At 45.7% G+C, this 20,941-nt stretch overlaps 1 protein-coding gene and 1 long non-coding RNA gene across 5 annotated transcripts in view; one reads left to right on the top strand and one right to left on the bottom strand.

Moving 5' to 3' along the window:
• The window catches only part of GRIA1 (glutamate ionotropic receptor AMPA type subunit 1), a 308,859-nt gene that overhangs the window by 90,670 nt on the left and 197,248 nt on the right, over positions 1-20,941 (bottom strand). For all 4 annotated transcript variants that reach the window (XM_079915349.1, XM_079915348.1, XM_079915350.1 and 1 more), the window contains 3 exons: positions 13,125-13,229; positions 2,438-2,548; positions 1,547-1,753 (listed from right to left, as the gene is read on the bottom strand). In XM_079915349.1, the coding sequence (XP_079771475.1) occupies positions 1,547-1,753; positions 2,438-2,548; positions 13,125-13,229 (423 nt within the window). The remainder of the gene's footprint in view (positions 1-1,546; positions 1,754-2,437; positions 2,549-13,124; positions 13,230-20,941) is intronic.
• LOC307183187 overlaps positions 1-20,941 on the top strand; it is a 222,933-nt gene that overhangs the window by 176,103 nt on the left and 25,889 nt on the right. The window lies entirely within an intron of this gene.

The following is a 20,941-nucleotide window of genomic DNA, read 5'->3' as shown; positions in this document are numbered from 1 at the left end:
CCCAAAGGTGAGAGGCAATAGAGGAGGAGAGAGGGTAGAAGCACGTCCCCCTTCTCAACTCATTAACCATCTTCCCAGGTTATCTCAAAAGCCACCTTCCTAGAAAGGCTTTTCTTTGTTCCATTTCTTCCTTCTTTGAATTCCCTCTGTATGGCTCTCATGGCCATCATGACTCCTATTGCCTTGATCTGAGACAACGAGATTTTAAAACCTCCTAAATGGGTGCTTCATCCTGACCAGAACTCAACACCGGCTTGCGGCTCGGCATATGCTTCTGTTCACAAACCCAGCCTGGAGTCTTTGATTTCTATGAGTGAAGCTCTGGTGGTCTCCTTCCTGCATGTGGTGGCAGGATTCTTCTTCCATTGCCTTTTGTTGTTTCTCTACTCAAGTACCTTCATGATCTTTCAGTGCCCACTGAATCAATCCACACTCTTTCCCTTGTCATTTCTTACTCAGACTTTATCCCTGACTACTCATCCCAAGCCCTCTACAAAAATCATCAGTGTTTTCTCATTCTCCTTTCACACCTTACTTATTTCCATCACCATTCCATAGGTTATACTTTAGAAATTCTTGGGCTGCCTTTCTATTTGAATATGGCCGTGTTCAAGTGCTACATCTTTCTGGAGGGCTAGACACACTCATATTAGCTTTTTGCCTGAACCTTGATTCTCTGCTGTCTTACCATTCTCTCATTGTCTTTTCTACCCCATAAAATGTTAAAATCCTTGGGGACAGGGATCAGATCTTTTACTTCTCAATGATTCCTTAAACACTTAAAACAGTTCAGGGCATTCAGTGGCTTCTCCAAAATGCTTCAGTTTATTGAAGACTTTATAGCAATTGTGTGTGGCCTTATTTCAAGTGTGGTGAATGGAGTAGACCAATCCCTATTCACAGATAACTGTTACATAAGGCAGGGTAAGCCATAAAAGAAGCAGAAGCTAAATTCTACAAGGAAGGCAACAACAGTTAAAAAGGGTTCTCCCCATACCTGTTACGGGGAGAACGAAATGACATCTTGGAAAAAGTAGTATCTGATACAGGTTTGGGGAGAAGGGTGAGATTTTTAGAGGTGCAGAATGGAAGGGGACTAGAGAACAGAGTGACTCAGGGTGGTGTGGCTGAAATGGAAGGTGCTAGAAAGGGCAAGTAACTAGAACGTTTGGTTGTATCCAGGCTACCCCCAACACCAGGGAAGAAATTCATATTGAGGGAGACATAAGGGACTGAGCAGGGAAGTAACAACTCAGCGGTCTGCCTCGAGAAAACTGATCTTGAAGCTTAACTGTCACCTGTATTGGATGATGATCAACTGAAGCCACAGGACTGAGCTGAGTTTGGCTGAAGGAGCTGGGACCAGGAACCTGAACAAAAAACGTCTTCAGATATGGGATTTTTGGACTCCTCATCTTTTCGGCATCAGTAATACTAAATCATGGGGTCTAATAGGCATCTATGGGCAGGGCCAGCCAACCACCAAATGATTTCCTGTCAACCTCTCTGCCTCCGCTTCCAATTGCCCACCCTGTAGGGAACTTACTCCATAGACCAGCTCTCCCACCATGCCATTCCAAGCCTTTGTGTCAGGGTCGCGGGCTCCATATTTCCCATCACTGACGATCTCAAGACGGTAGGAGTAGCCCACATGCTTGGCAATCTCTGCTGCCAGCTCTACACAGTAGCCCTCGTAGCGGTCATTGCCTTCAAACTGGTTGGCATTCTTCTTGAGCATCACATAAGGATCTTCCTGGTGGAGAAATGGGAGACAGAGAATGTGGGTTTTGAGTTCACTCTTGCGGAGGGAGGCCTTTGGCGTGGCAGAGGAGGATGTCTCCAACATTGCTAAACTTTGGGGAAGTCTCTCTGGCCCCTAAATCCACTTCCTGCATTTCTGCTCCTCCCATTACAAAACTTCTTGGGTTAAGGAAGCAAACTATTAAAATAGAATGTTTCACTGAGACGCCATGCCTAGCTTTTCAAGTTGTTCCAGGAGCTCTTGTATTTTTGGGAGGTGTTAGGGGAATAACCCTTAAATAGGCTCCAACTGTCTCATCACTGAAAATCATAGCAGCTTTACTTATACTCACTTCAGGTGCTGGACTTTAGGGAACTTGCTTTGAAAATGGCTTCTACTAAGGAAGGGTAGAGTCAGAACCATTACAATTTAGTCTCACCCTTATGTTTTATATACATTGGAAACTATGGCTCAAAGGAGGGTAAGTGACTTACTTATCCAAGAGCACAAAGTGAAATCATGGCAGAGCCAGAGAGCAAAAGTCCCTCTGACTTTCAGGATATTCCTTTTTTACTTCCTCTTTCTACCGACCACACAGTTTTGGCAAGAAGAATGACCAGCTTTCACTCCTGGGAAAACCTTTGTGTTGGTCTGTCTCACATCCCAGGTAACCTCCATGAAGGACTGAGTACTCACTAGGATTGTAGTGACGATGTACGTTCTATTCTGGACACTTGAGTTATCCCCCCCAGCTTGAGCATCCGTGGCTGCAGGGACAAACTTATCATCTTCATTCCAGTAGCCAATCTGTTAAAGAGAGGAAGGTGGTGACATAAGGTGATCCAGGCTCCTCAGGAATGGCCCACTCTGGGTCCCCCAGCCAACACCAGACAGGAAATCAAGGAGCTGAGCATCACACCAGCAATCCTGGACACACCAGGCTCTGAGGTATGGTAGATATAAACAACAAGAGACAAGATGCTCTCTAGGTCCTCCCATCCCCACCCCATGAAAATCCTCATCATGATGGGTAAGCCTGAAAATTGCCTCTTAAGGGGCAAGGGTTTAACTGTTGATGCAGCTAAACTGTTACGTACAATGCGAGTCAGGGCCATAGAGATTTAATTCCCTGCAGTTGTTCACAAGGCCAAACCCCACCTTCCCCCATGCCTAGTAACCCTTCTCTTCCTGAGCTCATTCTGAAGTGTAGTGGGAATCATATGATTTAAACTGTACATTCTTGCTTTCTTTTGCTTTTTTTTTTACATCTTTATTGGAGTATAATTGCTTTGCAATGGTGTGTTAGTTTCTGCTTGATAACAAAGTGGAATCAGTTATACATATACATATGTTCCCATATCTCTTCCCTCCTGCGTCTCCCTCCCTCCCACCCTCCCTATCCCACCCCTCCAGGCGGTCACAAAGCACCGAGCTGATCTCCCTGTGCTATGCGGCTGCTTCCCACTAGCTATCTGTTTTACGTTTGGTAGTGTATATATGTCCATGCCACTCTCTCGCTTTGTCACAGCTTACCCTTCCCCCTCCCCATATCCTCAAGTCCTTTCTCTAGTAGGTCTGTCTCTTTATTCCTGTCTTATCCCTAGGTTCTTCATGGCATTTTTTTTTCTTAAATGCCATATATATGTGTTAGCATACAGTATTTGTTTTTCTCTTTCTGACTTACTTCACTCTGTATGACAGACTCTAGGTCTATCCACCTCATTACAAATAGCTCAATTTCGTTTCGTTTTATGGCTGAGTAATATTCCATTGTATATATGTGCCACATCTTCTTTATCCATTCATCTGATGATGGGCACTTAGGTTGTTTCCATCTCCTGGCTATTGTAAATAGAGCTGCAATGAACATTTTGGTACATGACTCTCTTTGAATTATGGTTTTCTCAGGGTATATGCCCAGTAGTGGGATTGTTGGGTCATATGGTAGTTCTATTTGCAGTTTTTTAAGGAACCTCCATACTGTTCTCCATAGTGGCTGTACCAATTCACATTCCCACCAGCAGTGCAAGAGGGTTCCCTTTCCTCCACACCCTCTCCAGCGTTTATTGTTTCTAGATTTTTTGATGATGGCCATTCTGACCGCTGTGAGATGATATCTCATTGTAGTTTTGACTTGCATTTCTCTAATGATTAATGATGTTGAGCATCCTTTCATGTGTTTGTTGGCAATCTGTATATCTTCTTTGGAGAAATGTCTATTTAGGCCTTCTGCCCATTTTTGGATTGGGTTGTTTGTCTTTTTGTTATTGAGTTGCATGAGCTGCTTGTAAATCTTGGAGATTAATCCTTTGTCAGTTGCTTCATTTGCAAATATTTTCTCCCATTTTCAACCCACTGAGGGTTGTCTTTTGGTCTTGTTTATGGTTTCTTTTGCTGTGCAAAAGCTTTGAAGTTTCATTAGGTCCCAGTTGTTTATTTTTGTTTTTATTTCCATTTCTCTAGGAGGTGGTTCAAAAAGGATCTTGCTGTGATTTATGCCATAGAGTGTTCTGCCTATGTTTTCCTGTAAGAGTTTGATAGTTTCTGGCCTTACTCTTGTTTTCTTTTAGGTTAATTGTATTTTTCCATCTGGATTTAACTTTCTAGGTGATGGTTATTTTATCCTTTATTTCTCTTATTTCCAATTTTTGACCTATTATAATACTGAGAATATAGTTGTGCCTGCAAACACTGATTGACATCATTTTTTTTAAAAAAATTAGTAGTTATTTATACTGATTCATTTTCCAAGGTCTTTTAGCAAATACTTATTGGATCCCTATTGTGTGTAAGACTCCGAGCTAAAACATTGGTGGTATTGTGGCAGGGTTGAGAAAGATACAGAGAGGTCTCGAGATAGTCCTCGCTCTGAGGATCCCTCCAGTCTATTTGGGAAGACAAGACACACACATGCACGTGGCCCCAGAAGTGACAAGTGAGTGGCTCAGGTAGCTTGAGCCTAAGGAGTTTGGAGAAGCAGAAGCCTGGTATGGAACCTATGCTGGGAAAAAGGCAGCAGGAGGAGGTGAGGCTTAAGTCAGGAGGGATGGAAAGGTTGAGCCCAAACCTGTCAGGTCGGAGAGAAGATAAGCCAAGATGGGAAGGTGGGAATCTGCCCAGATATGTAAGTTCAGTGGGTCCTGAGTGGAGGATAGGGTTAGTCCAAGAGGGCAGTGGGCGCTTGGTCTAGGTAGCAGAGGGATTGGAAGGCCAGGCTAAGTGGTGTAGACTTTATTCTGAAGGCAAGAGGGAGTCATGGAAGGTTTGGGAAGAGCAGAATGGCGTGGCTAATACACACACACACAGACTCCACACACACCCCTATGTCTATCTATCTTTTATTTTATTTTATTTTTTGGCTGTGTTGGGTCTTTGTTGCTGCGCATGGGCTTTCTCTGGTTGTGGTGCATGGGCTTATTGCGGTGGCTTCTCTTGTTGTGGAGCATGGGTTCTAGGTGCGCTGGTTTCAGTAGTTGTGGCACACAGGCTCAGTAGTTGTGGCTCACAGGCTTAGTTGCTCCACAGCATGTGGGATCTTCCTGGACCAGGGATCAAACCCATGTCCCCTGCATTGGCAGGCGAATTCTTAACCACTGCACCACCAGGGAAGTCCCTGTCTTTATACATCTTTAGACCGTTGTGTTTTGTTTTGTGGTCATTCTGCTGGCTGTAGTTTTAAAGGGCAAACAGGAAGGAGAACTGAAGCGCATGTGCAGGGGGAGGAGCAGTTCTCTAAGTCAGCCCAGGTTCACAAAATCCAAGGCACATGCCAATGGTCCACTCAGATGTCACCTTCACCTTGATGTCTTTCCCAGTCCCCTCAGTTACAAAGAAACAACTCTCCCTGCCATTTCACCGCCATTAACAACAGTAGTAATAATTGCCGACACTGATCGTGTTCTTGCTCTGTCAGAGGCTGTGTTTGATAGTTTTCGTGCCAGTTCATCTGGCTTAGAAGAGTTTGTTAACTTGCAAGGTGATGGTGGTGATGCAGCTGAGAAGTGGCTGAGCTCAGCCTGGAATGGTGGTCATCTGTCTCCAGGGGCAGCTTTTCATCTTGACGCTGTTCTTTCTGCGAGGGGACTTAGCCCTGGGCTGGGAGTCATATTAGCTGACAGTTACTGAGTGCTTACTGTGTTTTAGGCACTCTTCTAAGTGTTTTTTATGTTTTAACTTCTCTCATCCACACAAAAACCTATGAGGTGGGTAAGCAATTATCACTCCTATTTTAAATGTGAAGAAACTGAGATGTAGGGGAAGTGGAATAACTTTCCCAAGGCCACAGGAGAGTCGTGGAGCCAGGATTGGAGCCGGGCAGGCCGATTGCAGGGCCGTGTCCTTCTGTGTTCCACTAGGCTGCCAGCTGGCCCTGAGCGCCTCGTGTTGGTTCCCATTGGCCCCATGGTCTAGCTGTTGGCATGTCTGTCCCCATCTCTCCACGATGCTGTGGGCTTCTCGGGGACAAAGCTAGAGGTCTGTTCATGCTAGGACCCCTTTCTTAGGGCCACAGATTGTACCACAGAGAAGCAGCTCAGGAAAGGTTTATTGAGAGAATGAGTGCATCCAACATGGAGACAGTGGATCCTGTTCATGCTGAGACAGTTCAGAGGCCTGAAGGGGGGTCGGGGGAGCTGTCTCTCAGGACACTGGGTCAAGATTTGCCCTCATGCCGGCATGGGTACCATGTTGCCTGTGTGGGGCACTTTCAGTCAGCCTGGAAGGGGACATGTCTCTCTAATGACACAAGAACCAGAAACTTAGATTTCCAGAATATCAGAGCCAAAAGAGGCCTGAAGAATCATTTCCTCCAACCTCTTCGTTTTTTACAGAGAGGGAAACAGAAGTTCAGAGACCAGGGGACTTGCTCAAAACCAGAATGTAGTCCTGCCTCCCCCATTTTGCTAGGCCAATGTTTCATGGGACCCTAGGGCATCTGTAAAGGCCCTTCACCACTTTCATGGGAGGTGAGGGGTCAGAGAAGAGGGGGAAAGCCCTGGGTTCCTCACCCTTGCTTCAATAGTCAGTTCTGCTTTTAATCCATTTCACGCTTTGAGATTCCCCTTAAGAGTTCATTTTTACAAGGAGCCCGTTCGTTGAGAAATAACTATTTGAAACCATTATTGTAGCATATCATGGGGCGAGTTTCAGAAAAGAATTTCCAAACTGCTTTCCTAACACTTAACTGTATTTTGCTCTTCCCCTATGCAAATAGCACAGACAGGCTCAGGATTATTTTCTCTGTTTTACAGAAAAGAAAACTGAGGCTTGGGGAGATCAGATGATCTAACTTATATAGATTAAATAGCAGATTAGTGGCAGGGCATAGGAGCCAGGCCATGGACTTCAAAGGTAAAATTATTGAATATAATCAATACACACCTGGGAGACGATCAAGCAAATGTAATTGCCATTTTCTTTCCCCCGGTAGTTGATGCTATGGTGTTTTCATGCCCTTCTCTTTCCCTTCCTCCTCCGTTTTCTTCCTTCCCTCCCTTCTTTCCTTTCTTCCTTCTCCCTCTTCAGGATTAGTCACAGGTTTAGTTGTTCTTAGTTGTTCAAACTCAACAACTGTCAGCCTTGAGGAAGTTGCCTTCTTTGACATGCAACCAAGTTCTCTAAAATCTATTGTGTTTTCATCGGTAGTATTTTTAAAAGTGATGGCTTGATGGTCCAGAGATTGGTCTCTGGCATCAGACAGACCTGTTTTAAAAGGTAGACTTTTCTTATTAGTAACTGTTTGACCTTGGGCCAGTTACTTGACCTCAGTGGGCCTCTGTCCCTGCTCTGTAGAATGGATACAACAAGAGTACCTGTCTCGCAGGGCTGCTGTGGGAACCAAATGCGTTCATGCGTGGACAACGGTACGCATAGTGCGTGGTTCATATTAAGTTGCCAGTAAACTAAAAAATGATATCCAGTAGGGTAATGCCTGATTGAAGGCTAACAGGCTTCTATACTGTAGTACATTTCAGTCTCACTTTGCTATTGAACATTGTCAATCTCCAAAAGAAGTATATATTATGGAGTATTTCTCAAACTCATTTGACAGCGTAACCCTCTTTACATGCAGAATGTCCTAGGATAAATGGTGCAAAACCCACAAAGCACGGCTCTAAAATATCAAGTTATTTGATCAAAGAGAGGGGAAAAAAAGCAAGATAAATCTGTACAGACCAGATTTATATGGCTTAGAAAGAGATTTTAATTTTTAGACTAGGGATCCTTCAGAGCTGGTATTATAGCACTAATGTTAAATTGGTCTCTATAAAAATTACTGTCTGGCTTGGCTTATATCAAAAGCTAGAGGAGCAGTTAAGTGTTGTAAACAAGCTTATTTTATTCCTAACCCTTTTGTAGGGAAATAAGAACTATTGCCAGTCAGAAGAGCAGGGTGATGCCAAAACCCAGCTTGCCCCTCATGTAAGCTAGCAGGCTGAGAAATCTTCCAAATTTGATGAAAAGAAAGCTGTCAAAGATTTTTGAAGGGACATTGCACTTCAGAGAGGAGAGCAGATTTCCCTTTCTTAGAGAAGTGGGCTGGATGATTATACAGCCCTTGGATTCTCTACTGAGGATATGGGGGAACTTTGATTCTATCTCAAAGTAAATCAGAGCTAGTAGTTTGGTAAAAATTGGGGCCCACCGTTCAGGAGAGGATTTAAACAATTCTGACAGTGAGAGGTCTTCTCTTGGGGCCAGTTATAATTTTTGATCTCCTGTTTTCCATCTACCTCTAAAGCTTGTTTGAATATAGGAAATGAGTCTAGATGATAGATTAGATTTTTTTAAGTAAATGAAGTCCACAAAGGAGATGATCATTGAACAGTACATTCAATTGATTGACCTTGCATAGTTGTCAAATCAAATGTCCACATTTTTAGCTCTAAGCTTCCTCTGAAGACACAGCCCCTGACCTCCAAAAAATGAGATCGATTATAATAAATTTTTAAAAAGGAAGACGTCTCTTGTGGCAAAGACAACCTGATGACCCCCAAGGATTCTTGTTCGCCTTGCATAGCGTACAGGTATGGTGGGAAGTAGCTACCTGGACAGCAGTTGCATTTCCCAGCCTTCCATATGTCTAGGTGGGCCAGGTGATTGGGTTGGCCAGTGGAATGCAGCAGAAGTGATGCACATCTTTCCTAGCCCGACTCCCCCAAATCTCCAGCACAGTTTGTAATAACTTTCTTCCTCCCCTGTTAGCTGGCTGTTGATAGCCAGGAAGACCCAAACAGACAGTGGAGCCTCCATAAGCCTGAGTCTTAATCAGAGCCCCCAGCCCCCATACTGGTCACTGGGTGAACAAGAACGAGACCTTTGTTTGCATTAAACAGCTGAGATTTTAGTGTTACTCTGTTACTGCGCCTAGGGTTATCTTAACTAACACACTTAAAGAATTTGAACTTCATAAGTGTGTGTGTTAACTTTATCTGAGTTCTGCTTGAGGTGTTTTTTAATTAAATTTGCCAGCAATTTTTTTTTCTTACTTGCTGGCAGATCTATGGAAATATGGGCCAGAGTAGTATGCTCCCTGGTTGCCCAGCAACATTCAATACACTACCCACTCATTTAATGAACAACCACTTATTTGCACGTGCTTACTTATGTGTCAATATATTGTGGGCACTGAGGATACAGTAAATAACAGAACCATGTCCCTGTGTTAAGAGAGCTGACATTTTAGGGGCAAGGAGGTGAAGAAGAGGGGAAGAAAGACAATATATATCCAGACCAGGGGTCATCAGACTTTAAAGAGCCAGACTGCAAATATTTTAGGCTTTGCAGGTCATGCAATCTCTGTAGCAGCTACTTATCTCTGCTGTCATAGTGCGGACGCAGCTATAGACGATACCTAAACAAATGAGTTTGGCTGTATTCCAAAAAAACCCACAAAACTCTATTTATGGACCCTGAAATTGTAATCTCATATAATTTTCACATATCATGAAGTAGTCATCTTTTGATTTATTTCAAAATGTAAAAGTCATTAGCTCATGGGCTGTACAAAAACAGGCATTTGGCTGAATTTGGCCTGCAGGCAGAAGTTTACCAACCTCAGGAGAGATCAGTAAACCAACAAGAATATATCAGAAGGGGTAAGCACTGTGAAACATCGGGACAGTGGGATTGTGCTGGGTGGATGGGGGTCACTTTAGATGGCTTGGTCAGGGATGGCCTCTCCAAGGTGACTTTGCCTGGGCCAGACTTGAATGACAAGGAGAGACACTGCATATGAAACTACAGTGATGGAGAATGTCGGGTAAAGGAACAGTAGGGTGCTATAGGGTAGCTGTGGAGTTATGAGCCAGAGAAGGAGGAGCAAGGGCTGATATCAGAGGGATGCAGCATCTGGGGTTCTGAAGGTCAAGACAAGAAGTTATATTTCACCTGCAGTAGGAAGCCAGTCAAAAGCTTTAGGCAGAGAGAAGCAATATAGCCTGATGTATATTTGAAAATGATCATCCTGGCTCTTGTGTTGGGAAAATGGCCTTCTAGAGGGTCAAGAACGTGGCCAGCAGGACTAGTGACTGGTAAGGAGGCTCCTGAGTGAGTCAGGCAGGTGTGGAAGGTGGCTTGGGCTCCGGGGTCAGCAGTGGAAATGGAGAGAAGTGGTTGGATTGAAGCTCTGTCTTAGAGCTACACCAGGTCTCAGTATGTCCAAAGTTGGGTGGCAAGGATTTAAAGAAAAAACTTCCAAAGGACATCTGGACTGGAGAGCTGTGCATTGACGTCAGTAGGACCTTGTGTCACTTTCTTCCCTGCCCGGTCTTTCCTTTCCAGTTATACTTGGGTCAGAACTGGGGATGACAAACTTGGGGCATGGCAGGGGGATACATATCAAGCTGAAGTGAGACTTGGCCATTTCAAGTCCAAAATTAGCTACAGGACCAGTAGTGATGGGCAGAGATGGTTAAATCAACAATGATGGTCCCTTCACGAAAGACCTTCGAGAATTTTCCTACACTTCTCTCTTGGCAGCCTGTTACCAGAATTTGTGATCCTACTTGAATGTGACAAGGTATTTTATTTGGATAGCGGTCCCTAAATCAGCACCCCACGGTGAAGTGGAGTCTCTGAATGGGATTTCCCAAGGATTTAGCTTGAGTGGAGCCAGTGCCCATCCTGGCATTTGAAGATCCTCAGCATTGGATGGATGGATGTGTAGAGCACACACATTTCAGTAGGATGTCAAAATGGACCCAGATAGCTAGAGGGTGTGTTGGCAGATCGGTGGCCATGATACGTGCTTAAAGATCAGGGGAGAGTCCTCGAGGCCCCCGGTCAAGCAGCAGAAGCCCCTCTATTACCTACATCAGGTAAGGCCAGGCACTGCTCACTGAAACCAGCACAACGAGGTCACCGTGAATCTGAGAAATTACTTTGTTAGGAGGCTGACTGAGTAAAAGGCCTGAAGCCGCAGGTGTGGAGGAATTCCTTGTCCTCAAGTCAGATTCCCCGTAAACAAAGGATGCTTAAGCCCACATTCTAGGAAAGGATTTAGTCATTGGAAAGTAAGTTGAAAAACAGCCCCAGGATCTGAAAAATAAAGCACAACGATTTGCTTGTGGATTTTAAGGTTACTCTGTAATTTCTGTTTGCTGATTTATCCATTCCATGGGCTTGCACAGCCTGACTCACTCAAAATCAAGGCTGACATAAAAATCCCTGTGGCCTAAAGAAGGTAGTTGAAACAAACAAACAAAACATGGGCTGAATGTCCACTCCGTTCCAGGGGCTACTTTTGGGAATCCCTTGATACAGGCAAGTGGGTAGCAGACATTGTTTCACTCAGTGCTGATGGCGACCCTGTGAGGTAAAGGGCATTATTCCCCATTTGGAGATGATGTAACTGAGGTCCAAGGAGGCTGAGTTGTTCAAGGTCACGTGCCTAGTAAAGAGTAAGGCAGACACTTAATTCGGGTTGTGTCTGTCTCCAAAGCCTGAGCTTATAACCGTTCTGCCAGTGTATCTCACCAAACCACCCAGAGCATCATGGACCTCCACAGGTTGGGAATAGAAAGCATGAGCGGAGCTGTTCTGTAGAACTTGCTGGGATGCTGGAAATGATCTGTTGAGTACATCTGTGCTGTCTAGTATGGCAGCCACTAGCCTGTGGCTACTGAGCACTTGACATGTGGCGAGTGCAACTGAGGGGCTTTTAAATTATTTAGAATGAAAGTTAAATGGCCATCCATGGCTAGTGGCAACTGTATTTGACAGCACAGGCCTAGAGAGCATCAAGTTTGAGAGATGAAGACCCAGTCTTCAATGTGCCAGGCACAGCCCTCAGAACTTCTGCACCCGTTAGATCATTTAATCCTCTCAGTGAGCCTATGAGATTGGCATTGTTATGGTGCCCCCCACTTAAGGCACAAAGAACCTGATTGATTTGTCCAGAATCACAGGCTGGTAAGTGGTGATGCCAGGATTGAGGCCCAGGATTCCAGAGCTAATACTCTGATCCATGACACCCTAGTAGCTTTATACCATGTGTGCAATGCCTCTTACCCATTACGCTGTGCCACCCCAAGGAGCTAGGAATGTGATGAAGGCCATGGACGGTACAATAGAGGCTGCCATGAGTCACAACAAGGGAGCCTAGGGAAGGAGTAGCATTTTCTCTGAGTGTTGAAGGCTGAGGAGGAATTGGCCAGGCAAAAGAAGGGGATGGGGTAGGGGGAGTCCTAGGCAGAGGGAACACGTTTGAAGGCTGGGAGGTGAGAAAGAACATAGTGTATTCCTGGAAGTGAAAGTTGATCAGAATGACTGGAGTGGAAGGAGGAAGGAAGTGAGTGTCAAGGGTCAAGGTCAGAGAAATTGGCAGAGGCCAGAGCACACAGAGTGTGGTAGAATTCTGAATGTTTTCTCCAAGGATTTGAATGTTGTTCCAAAATGTTTAATATGCATACATATTATACATTACATACATATACACAAACTAAGTTTCACTTATACTTCTGTGTGGAAAGTAGAGGGGATACGACCAAGTGTGGATCAGGAGAAGATGGTTCACTTCCTCAATAAATCATCATTCTCAAGTTCTTACTTTGGAATCCTATAGGAGCAGCAGGGGCATTTTATACACATCTATTAGTTTATACTTTCACAGTAATTTCCCATCCCTTGGATCTTCACAAGCACCCCCAAGACAAAGCTAGAGATTTTTTTAATCTCCATTTAATCTCCTCGATTCTCAGAGGAAGGAACTGACTTGCCCGAAGTCCCAGCTGGTTAGTGGCAGAGCTGAGGCTAGAATCCTCATTGCCTGCATCTCTTCTAAGAGATCCAGTCCAGGAAAGTGGGCTTGCAAGGCCCTCAGCTCTGGCCTGAGCCTCTGCTCAGCCCTCTCCTCCCTGAGGAAGTGAAGCAAAGGGACCCTTACCTTTCGGATGCCGTCGTGCTTCATTTCGATCACATGGAGGGTGTAGTTGGTCCGGCGTCCTTTCTCATTAAATTGCACGTTTCCTGTCAAGCCTTCAAACCGCACCTGGAAAAGAAAACCAGGTGGTGACCAGTGAACCCTGAAGTTGCGCTTCATGTTTGTTCATTGGTTTGCTTTTTCTGCTGAAGTGAAAGTCCAGAACCTGAGGAAGTTACATGGGATGAGGTCTTGGAGTAGCATCAGTACTAAACACCTCTCTACTCCTTTGCCTGTAGCAGTCATCACTGTTAGAGTACAGTGCTCTTGCCTACTAGACTGAAATTCATTCTGAAAACTTTTTCACCCATTGCTTTAGGCAAACAGTAACAGTGGATCAGAGTAGATCCTAATAGGAAATCTCTGTGCCATCCTCAGTCAAACACCCCCATCAGGACTACCACTGTGAGAAAGACCGCTCCTCAGGTGCACACCTTCAGATGTAGAAAGTGAAGGAGACCTGCAAAGGAAGAGACTGGTGTGCCATCCCTGGTGAGTCAGGAGAAGACCCAGGACCAGGAGCTGGCCTTGTGATGCCTTGGGCTGTGCCTCAATATGGCTTCTCAGTTCCTTTGTGAGTCCAGGGATTACAGTACTTGGGAGCCTAAAGACCTAGAATTGGGAGACCTGGATTTTACCCCAGCTTTCCTTTGAACAGCCAAGTGACTTTGGGCAATTTGCCTCTCTAAGTCTCAAACTTCCTGCCCCATCTACCTTAAATGACACAGCAAATGTGAAAGTGCTGTGCAAACTTTAAAGCACCCGAGGAGATTCTTTGTAAGACCAGAGCCTTTCAACAGGTCTCAGCTGGTGGAATCAAGATGCGTATTGGAAGCCCCCAAATAGGCTGCATGGAACTTCTCCACAAACGAGACAGATTAAACTTCCATGGCTTCCTATCTCCACGTTCACTTTAAAGGCCAAGTAGTCAGCATGGGGAATCCAAGGCTTTTGGAGCCAAGCCTGCTGCTCTGGAGGTGACCAATAAAATGTATCCACCCTCGAACTGGGGGTGAGTCTAGCTGTGTACCATCAGCTTGAGTATAAGAAATCACATTCTCCAATGATGGTCCACCATGTGTCCTCAGATCAGTCTGGCCTAAGGCCAGTGACACGAGCCTGTGCCTGTAACCAATATGAACCCGGCCCTTTAACCCAGCATCATTTATTTCCCCCTTCCTCAGGCAGCTTAAAAGGAAGCCTCACAGCGTGTTACCATTTTCTGACAGTGAATGACCCGTCCCTCTGCCTTCAGAATACAAGAATAGCTGGTGTGTGTGTGTATTTGAGATGTGGGAGTGGGAGGGAGAAAGAGAGAAAGAAGAAAGGAAGGAAGGAAAGGAAGAAAGAAGGAAGGAAGGAAGGAAGGAAGAAGGTAAGAAAGAAAGAAAATGTGTGTGTGTATATGTCTCCTCTCAGGCTGACCCTCCCATCACCTCGTGGTTTGAAGTCTCAGTGGGGAGGTTACAGCAGGCCCACAGCACTGAACAAATTATATAACAAGCTCTTCACTCTCTGAGATGAAATCTGGAGAAATTCTTGCTCTGGAAAAGTCTGGGCTGGTTTTGCTTTTCAAGGAGGAAGCAAAGTACCAATTCTGCTACAAAGAATAAGAAGAGAGCAATTCAAATCCATCAGAAGCTTCACCTTCTCACCTTGGTCGTCTCTTGCCCATCTTTAGCTTCCCATTCATTGCTGTGTACCAACTTATGTGACTCATTTGGAAAAACAGACTGGGATAGATGTGCAGATGGTTTGCAGAAACAGAAAGAAGTGTCATTAATGACTCAAATGGGCATCTATTTTTGGTGCTGGTATCAAGTGTCATACTAATTATCATTATGTCATATTCATACAGCAAATTGCATAATGTCTCTATGACTCAGTTTCCTCATTTGTTTTATGAGACCCATTAGGTTTAATTATGTCTTAAGGTTGGTTTACAGATTAAATGAGATATTTTTTGATCAATGCTTGCCCCATGGTGAGTATTCAACAAAGGCCAGCTATTATTTTTATTATTACAAATTGTGTTATTAATACTACCAGCATTTTACAAGTGTTTATGAAGCATTTTCACATATATTACTTCATCTCCATTCATAGCAGCCCCCTGATATAGGTCAGTTAGAGAGAGATTAGGATCTTCACTTTCAGAAGATCCTAAACTCTGGAAGGTAAAGTGATTTGCTCAAGACTTAGGACTTACAAGTGTCCAAGGCAGGCCTGACATCCAGAGCTTCTGACATATTCTGGTTTCTTCACTTAATATACCAAGTGGCCTCCCAAACAGAGGACAGTGCTACTGTCCTAGGCTCTGAGGGGTGACACAGAGATGTATAGAGCATGTGTTCTCCAGGCCTACTACTGCTCTCCTCTATTCCAGTTGGGCCTTCCCCAGGCTGCACTCTGTTAATTCCTAACTATGTGGCCATGTACAAGTCACTGTGCCTATCTGTTGTTGGTTTCCTCCTCAAAGAACTGAAGTGCTTAGCATATTGTCTGGGACATAAATGTTCAATGAATAGTGTCTGTTATCTAAGTGATGGTGATGGTGATGATGATGTTGAAGGTAATGATTACTACTACTACTGTGCTGTGTACAGTGGGTACGCAGTGTGGCAAAGAAGAAGATTTAACATGGAAGCCTTGGGTCTGATACGCTGTGGTCTCACGACAGGGGATTCTTTCAGCAGAAACGAGGGTCTTTTCACTGTCATTTTTACATGTCTTTCTCAGTTTCCAAAAAAGTCAGCAGCAGGAGAGTTTTGTGACCCGAGGGCCCCTTGTGTTGCCACAATGTTTTCCCAAGATGCTGCTTATTCGATGTTCCCAGAAACCCAGTGAGTAGCAAAAGCAGAAGTTATTTTGCTGACGTTATAGATAGGATTACTGAGACTCAGAGCTACGGCACTTGGGTTCAGGATTCACAGTACATCAGGAGAGGCCCGGAGCAGCTGAAGGCTCTGACCGTCTAGTTGGAGAAGCCAAGACTTACACATCCTGAGATAAATTAGAGTGGGAAAGAAGACGTGCCAGAATTACTGTTCCATGATGGCAGAGCAAGGAGAGGTCAAGAGAATGGACTAGCCCCAAACCATGTATGAGGGCAGTCTGGACTCATAGTCAGAGGAATGAGCTGCTCAGAAATACATGCTATGGGCACATCTGGAAACTGCCATCCTATCCATCAGGACTGAGCCCCTGAGCCCTCATTCCCCACTCCCACCCCCTACCCCCATGCTGGGGTGACAGGGATCAGACTGAGGGAAACCTGGAGTTTCCCCTTAGCTCCTGCCTCCTGGACCTCCCATCACTGTCCTGGCACCTGCTGACTCCCCCCGTGAAAGATGGAGAATTCACCTTGGATTTCCTGTGAATGGTATTGGTTGCCAGCCCAGAGTCTGCCACCCATGAGATGCTGAAGCATAGATTTTCTTTCTTGCTTGGTGCCCGCCGTTTGCTGGTTAGTGTTTCTACTACTTGAGCCATCGACCCTGATGACTCCTCCAACCCCATCCCCGGGGCGGGGGGGGGGGGGGGGCAGCGGAGATGCTCTGGGCCCGAGGCTTCTTCAGCCTTTTCGTGGCTGCCGTGAGGTGGATCTGTTCTCTTGGCCTCTCCTCCTGCATGCTCACTGGGTGTGGGAAGTCAGAGCCTGTGGGCTAGATCCCAGTAGACGGCATTCTGGTTATACTAGCCAAGTAAAGTCTCAGGACCCCTCTGAGCTTCCACCTGCCCACCTGAACAATGGGAAGAAGAATCCTGCTCTATCTCATGCAGTTGCCCTGAGGTTCAAAGAAGCTTGTATATTATCCCTTTTTTAAAAAATATATTTTTGAGCCTTGTGACAAGCCAGTGAGGGAGGCAATGCTAAGAGATGAGGAAATTAATGCCAGAAAAATGGAGCAATTAATCCAGGATCCCCCAGATAGCGCCTGGTGGAGTCATGGTGTGAACCCAGCTCTTCTCTTCCTACGCGCTAACAGCCAAGCACGATGCCCACAAGTCCTCACGTGTACCCTCACTCTAGCCTTCTGCTGGGTATCATTTACATCCTCACCCAGACCCTCCAAAACCCAAATCACTCTTTGTTCAAATTCACCCTTCCTTTAAGGCATGAATGACCATCCATCCCAGTTAGCTTGGGGTCGTTTCAGTTTACATGTCTTGTTCTGGGATAATTGGTAATAGCTCTCCCATTCACCCTTAAGTTTGGATGATAAATTATATGGTCACCGTATTTAAAGCCCCAGTTTCGTTCCTACGGGAAGCCTGGTAATGTCCAAATTCCTCAGTCCATGGCGTTCTTTTCTGACAGTCCATAGCACCACGAGCCTGGCTGTGTTATTCAGCCCTTAATCTATACCTTTGTGGCTATTATTTCTCAGGAGCTTGTCTTTCCTTCTACACTGGGTCTTGAGTCCCGAAAGGTATGGACTGTGTCTCACACCCCTATTGCCCAGCTCGCCCCAACCTCATCTAGCAATGTGCCACGTAAACCTTCACTTCCAATGTGCGTGGTCATTGGCTGACAGATTGCAAACACAAAGGCAAGAGGGCTGATCCTTATTTAGGGCAGCGATTCTTCGCCTGAGGTCCTTAGCTGGGCTTCTCAGAGTGTCTGTGGTCCACCTGACTCCTGGTCATGCAAAAATATACGTGTGTGCATTTTCTGGGAATAAGAGTACAAAGCTTTGTTTCCCATCATATCCTCAAAGGGCCCATGACCCCCCAAATGCTAACAGCCTGACTTGGGGAGCTGGATCTTTTCTGCCAGCCGGAAGCCAACTTATGGGCGCCCTCATGCCTCTTCCTTCCTGGAGTGCTGAGGAATTCCAGGATGTGGGCTCATTAATATTCTGAATGGCTCCTTGGATGTCAGGCAGGGAGCAGGCAGGCTGGTTGTCTTCACCCTGCCACCGGGGAAACTATAGTGGGGTGTGGGGGAGCGGGGGCATGTAGATATTACCCAAGGCCGTGTGCTGGTGCTGGCTGGCCCATGGCTTGTGTCTCACCTGCTGGGCTGGGCCTTCGAGGCTTCAGAGCAGAGCAGTTATGGAGACAGGGTGAGGTAGCAAGGAGATGTGGGTTGGAGTCCCACTTTTATCACTAACTGTATAATCTTGGGAAATTAAAAAAATCTCTGTAGCTCAGTTTCTGCATTTATAAAGCGCAGTTAATAAAACCAGCTACCTCAGAGGTTATATTGAGGATTCAGTGAGATCAAACATGTAAAATACGTTCAGAACCTTGTACATAGTAAGCCCTGGACATATCATAGCTGGTATTGCCATTAGTTTTAGAATAACGTGCTAATTCCTCTTGGCCTAACTCACAGACATCCCAGCTCTACCACAAGCTGACCCACAGGACCCTCCCCATGTGTGACCTGAAGGCCAGTGGGCAGGGCAGAAGAGACTCGAGCCCCCATCCTTGGATTCCAAGGACCAAATGTCATTGGGATTTACCCAATCTACTGTAGGTGCACACTGCTTCTTCCTAGGGCCATGGCTTTCTCAAGAGATGGGTCTTGAGGGTGAGATGGTTGGACAGTGGCCATGACTATGTGTGTAAGGCCCTGAAGCTCAGTGCGTACAAGCAAAGGCCCCTGGGGCCACAGGGCAGTTGTGGGACAGGAAGAAGAACCCTGGATGGGTGTCTGGTCCAGCCTGTGCTGCTAAGCTGCTGTGTGAGCCCGGCTGAGTCACTGCCTACTCTAGGTCAGCTGCTTCATCTATAATGTAAGGGAAAATGGGAGTCGTGATTTTTCAGGTCTCTTTCAGCAATACATGTTTGTGATTCTAGGTGATTAACAAAGATTTGAAAGTAATCAGTTTGAACAGCTGATTTTTAGATCAGAATGTTGGTTTTATTTTTGTGTCTGTTTTGTGCCTAGTTCTCCCTGCCCTACGTCCACACCCAACAGAGACTGAAGGGAGTTTCTTGAGGGCAGGTCTTGACTTCTCTTGTTGTCCCCAGAGCTTGGTCCCAGACCAGAGCACGTAGTAGGCTCTCAGGAGCAGCTGACTGGCACACACATGTCTTGACTCAAGACAGTATAGAGATTATTATGTTTTTGACTAAGGCAACTGCTTCCTCTCAACCCCACTGAAGGCAGAAGCAGAAGCCTGAGCATGTTACAACCAGAAAGACATGGGTTAGAGCATAAGAAAAAATAAATTAGATCCTTAGAGTTCTTAAGCCAGTTGAGACCCAAGAATTGTCTCTCTAACCGCCTCATTGTCGTGGATGAGGAAAGGGAAGGGTGTAGGAGATATGAATGAGTATTTCAAGGTCACCCAGAGACTCAAGGGCCCGGCGGGACCTGGACCCCAGCTCTCCTGATTCAGTGCCCTTCCTGTCACCCACGTCGTCTCCAGGCTTCATCACTGTCACGATGGCATCAGGATATCCTTCCAGGGATGCCCTTAAGATGGGAGAGGCAAGGGAGCTAGAAGGGTTGTGAGGCTGAGGGCAAGTCCGTGGGACCTTCTGAAACTAGCTTCACATTGCAAACAGAATCTGTCTCGACTGTGGGGTCTGGAAGAGCATTTTAAATAAGCCAGAAGGCGGGCACAGCACCTTTGGCGATCATTCTGAAGCTGGTGGGTGTCTGCTCTTGCTGCCTAGCGATTCGGGGCCACCCTGCGCAGAGACGGGGAGGGCAGAAAGGGCTGTGGGTGGACCCATTCGCGTGTGGTCACAGGGCAGCTGCTTCACTTCATTCCAAAGGACAGAAGTATAATCCACATTCCATGTTCAGGCAGTTCATCCAAGCTGAAGAACAGCCTGTGATATTCCTGTCTTGTCTCTTTCTCCAGGTTGTGAAAATTGTTAGAGCTGTGCACGTGTGGTTGGAAAACAAATGGGAATAGTTGTACATTTTGCTCTACATTTCTGCCTCATTCAGAAACGCATCTCTCCTTCCCTGGGAGTCCAAATTCATCTTCTGTTGAATGGAGTCTTGAAAGTAGAGCTGGCCTTATCTAGGCAACTCTTGGATGGGGAGGGCAGGTCCTGAGAGGCATTTGTACCAAAATATCTTGCTGCTGCTGGCTTGCCACTGTGTCAGATACTTGGACATTCCTTTGCAGTGAGCACTGCCCTCTTTGCCCAGTCCCCTTTGGAAACACAGCCTCTCTCAGGAGGCACGAGAGGCATCCTGTGGTGCTATCCGTCAGGAGTTGGAGGACCACAGCCTGGGCTTGAGGTGCTTCTAGAAACTTCTAGAGACTTCTAGGAGTGCAGAGAGTGATAAAACTGGGCAAATCCCCAGAAACTTCTAAACCAGGAATGTGAAGTACATGGCTCATGTGTACGTCTGTCTCATCCTGCTTCCACAGCAGACGTATCACGAATTGAGTGTTTATACTCCCCCCCGTTGAGTCTGGATTCAGCCTCAGAATCCTCTGCATAGCCAGCTGACTGGAGGGGCCTGACCATTTTCTATCCCCGTTCTTTACCTGTTGTTAAGCGCGAACAAAATTGATGATTGCAATGCTGAGAAGCAAGAAAATAGAATCAGAAGTCCTGAGAAACATTTTCAGGGTCCCAGCATGACATGTGCACAGAAAGCAAAGGTAATGAAGAAATCCAGAAAATCAGGGCAGGAGGGGGAGTCTCCAAGAGACTGCTAAAATGCTTCAGTTTCATCCTTGTATATCTCACGTCCCCTTGTCAAATACAGAGTCACTGGCTTCCCCTTTTTAACATAAACGCTAAGCAGAAAATAGAGCTTTTGTGCTGTCAGGAATGACTATTCCATACTATTGCGTTTT

The sequence above is a fragment of the Stenella coeruleoalba genome (assembly GCF_951394435.1).
Source record: "Stenella coeruleoalba genome assembly, chromosome: 3".
NCBI lineage: Eukaryota > Metazoa > Chordata > Mammalia > Artiodactyla > Delphinidae > Stenella > Stenella coeruleoalba.
This window is presented reverse-complemented; position numbering and strand designations above follow the sequence as displayed.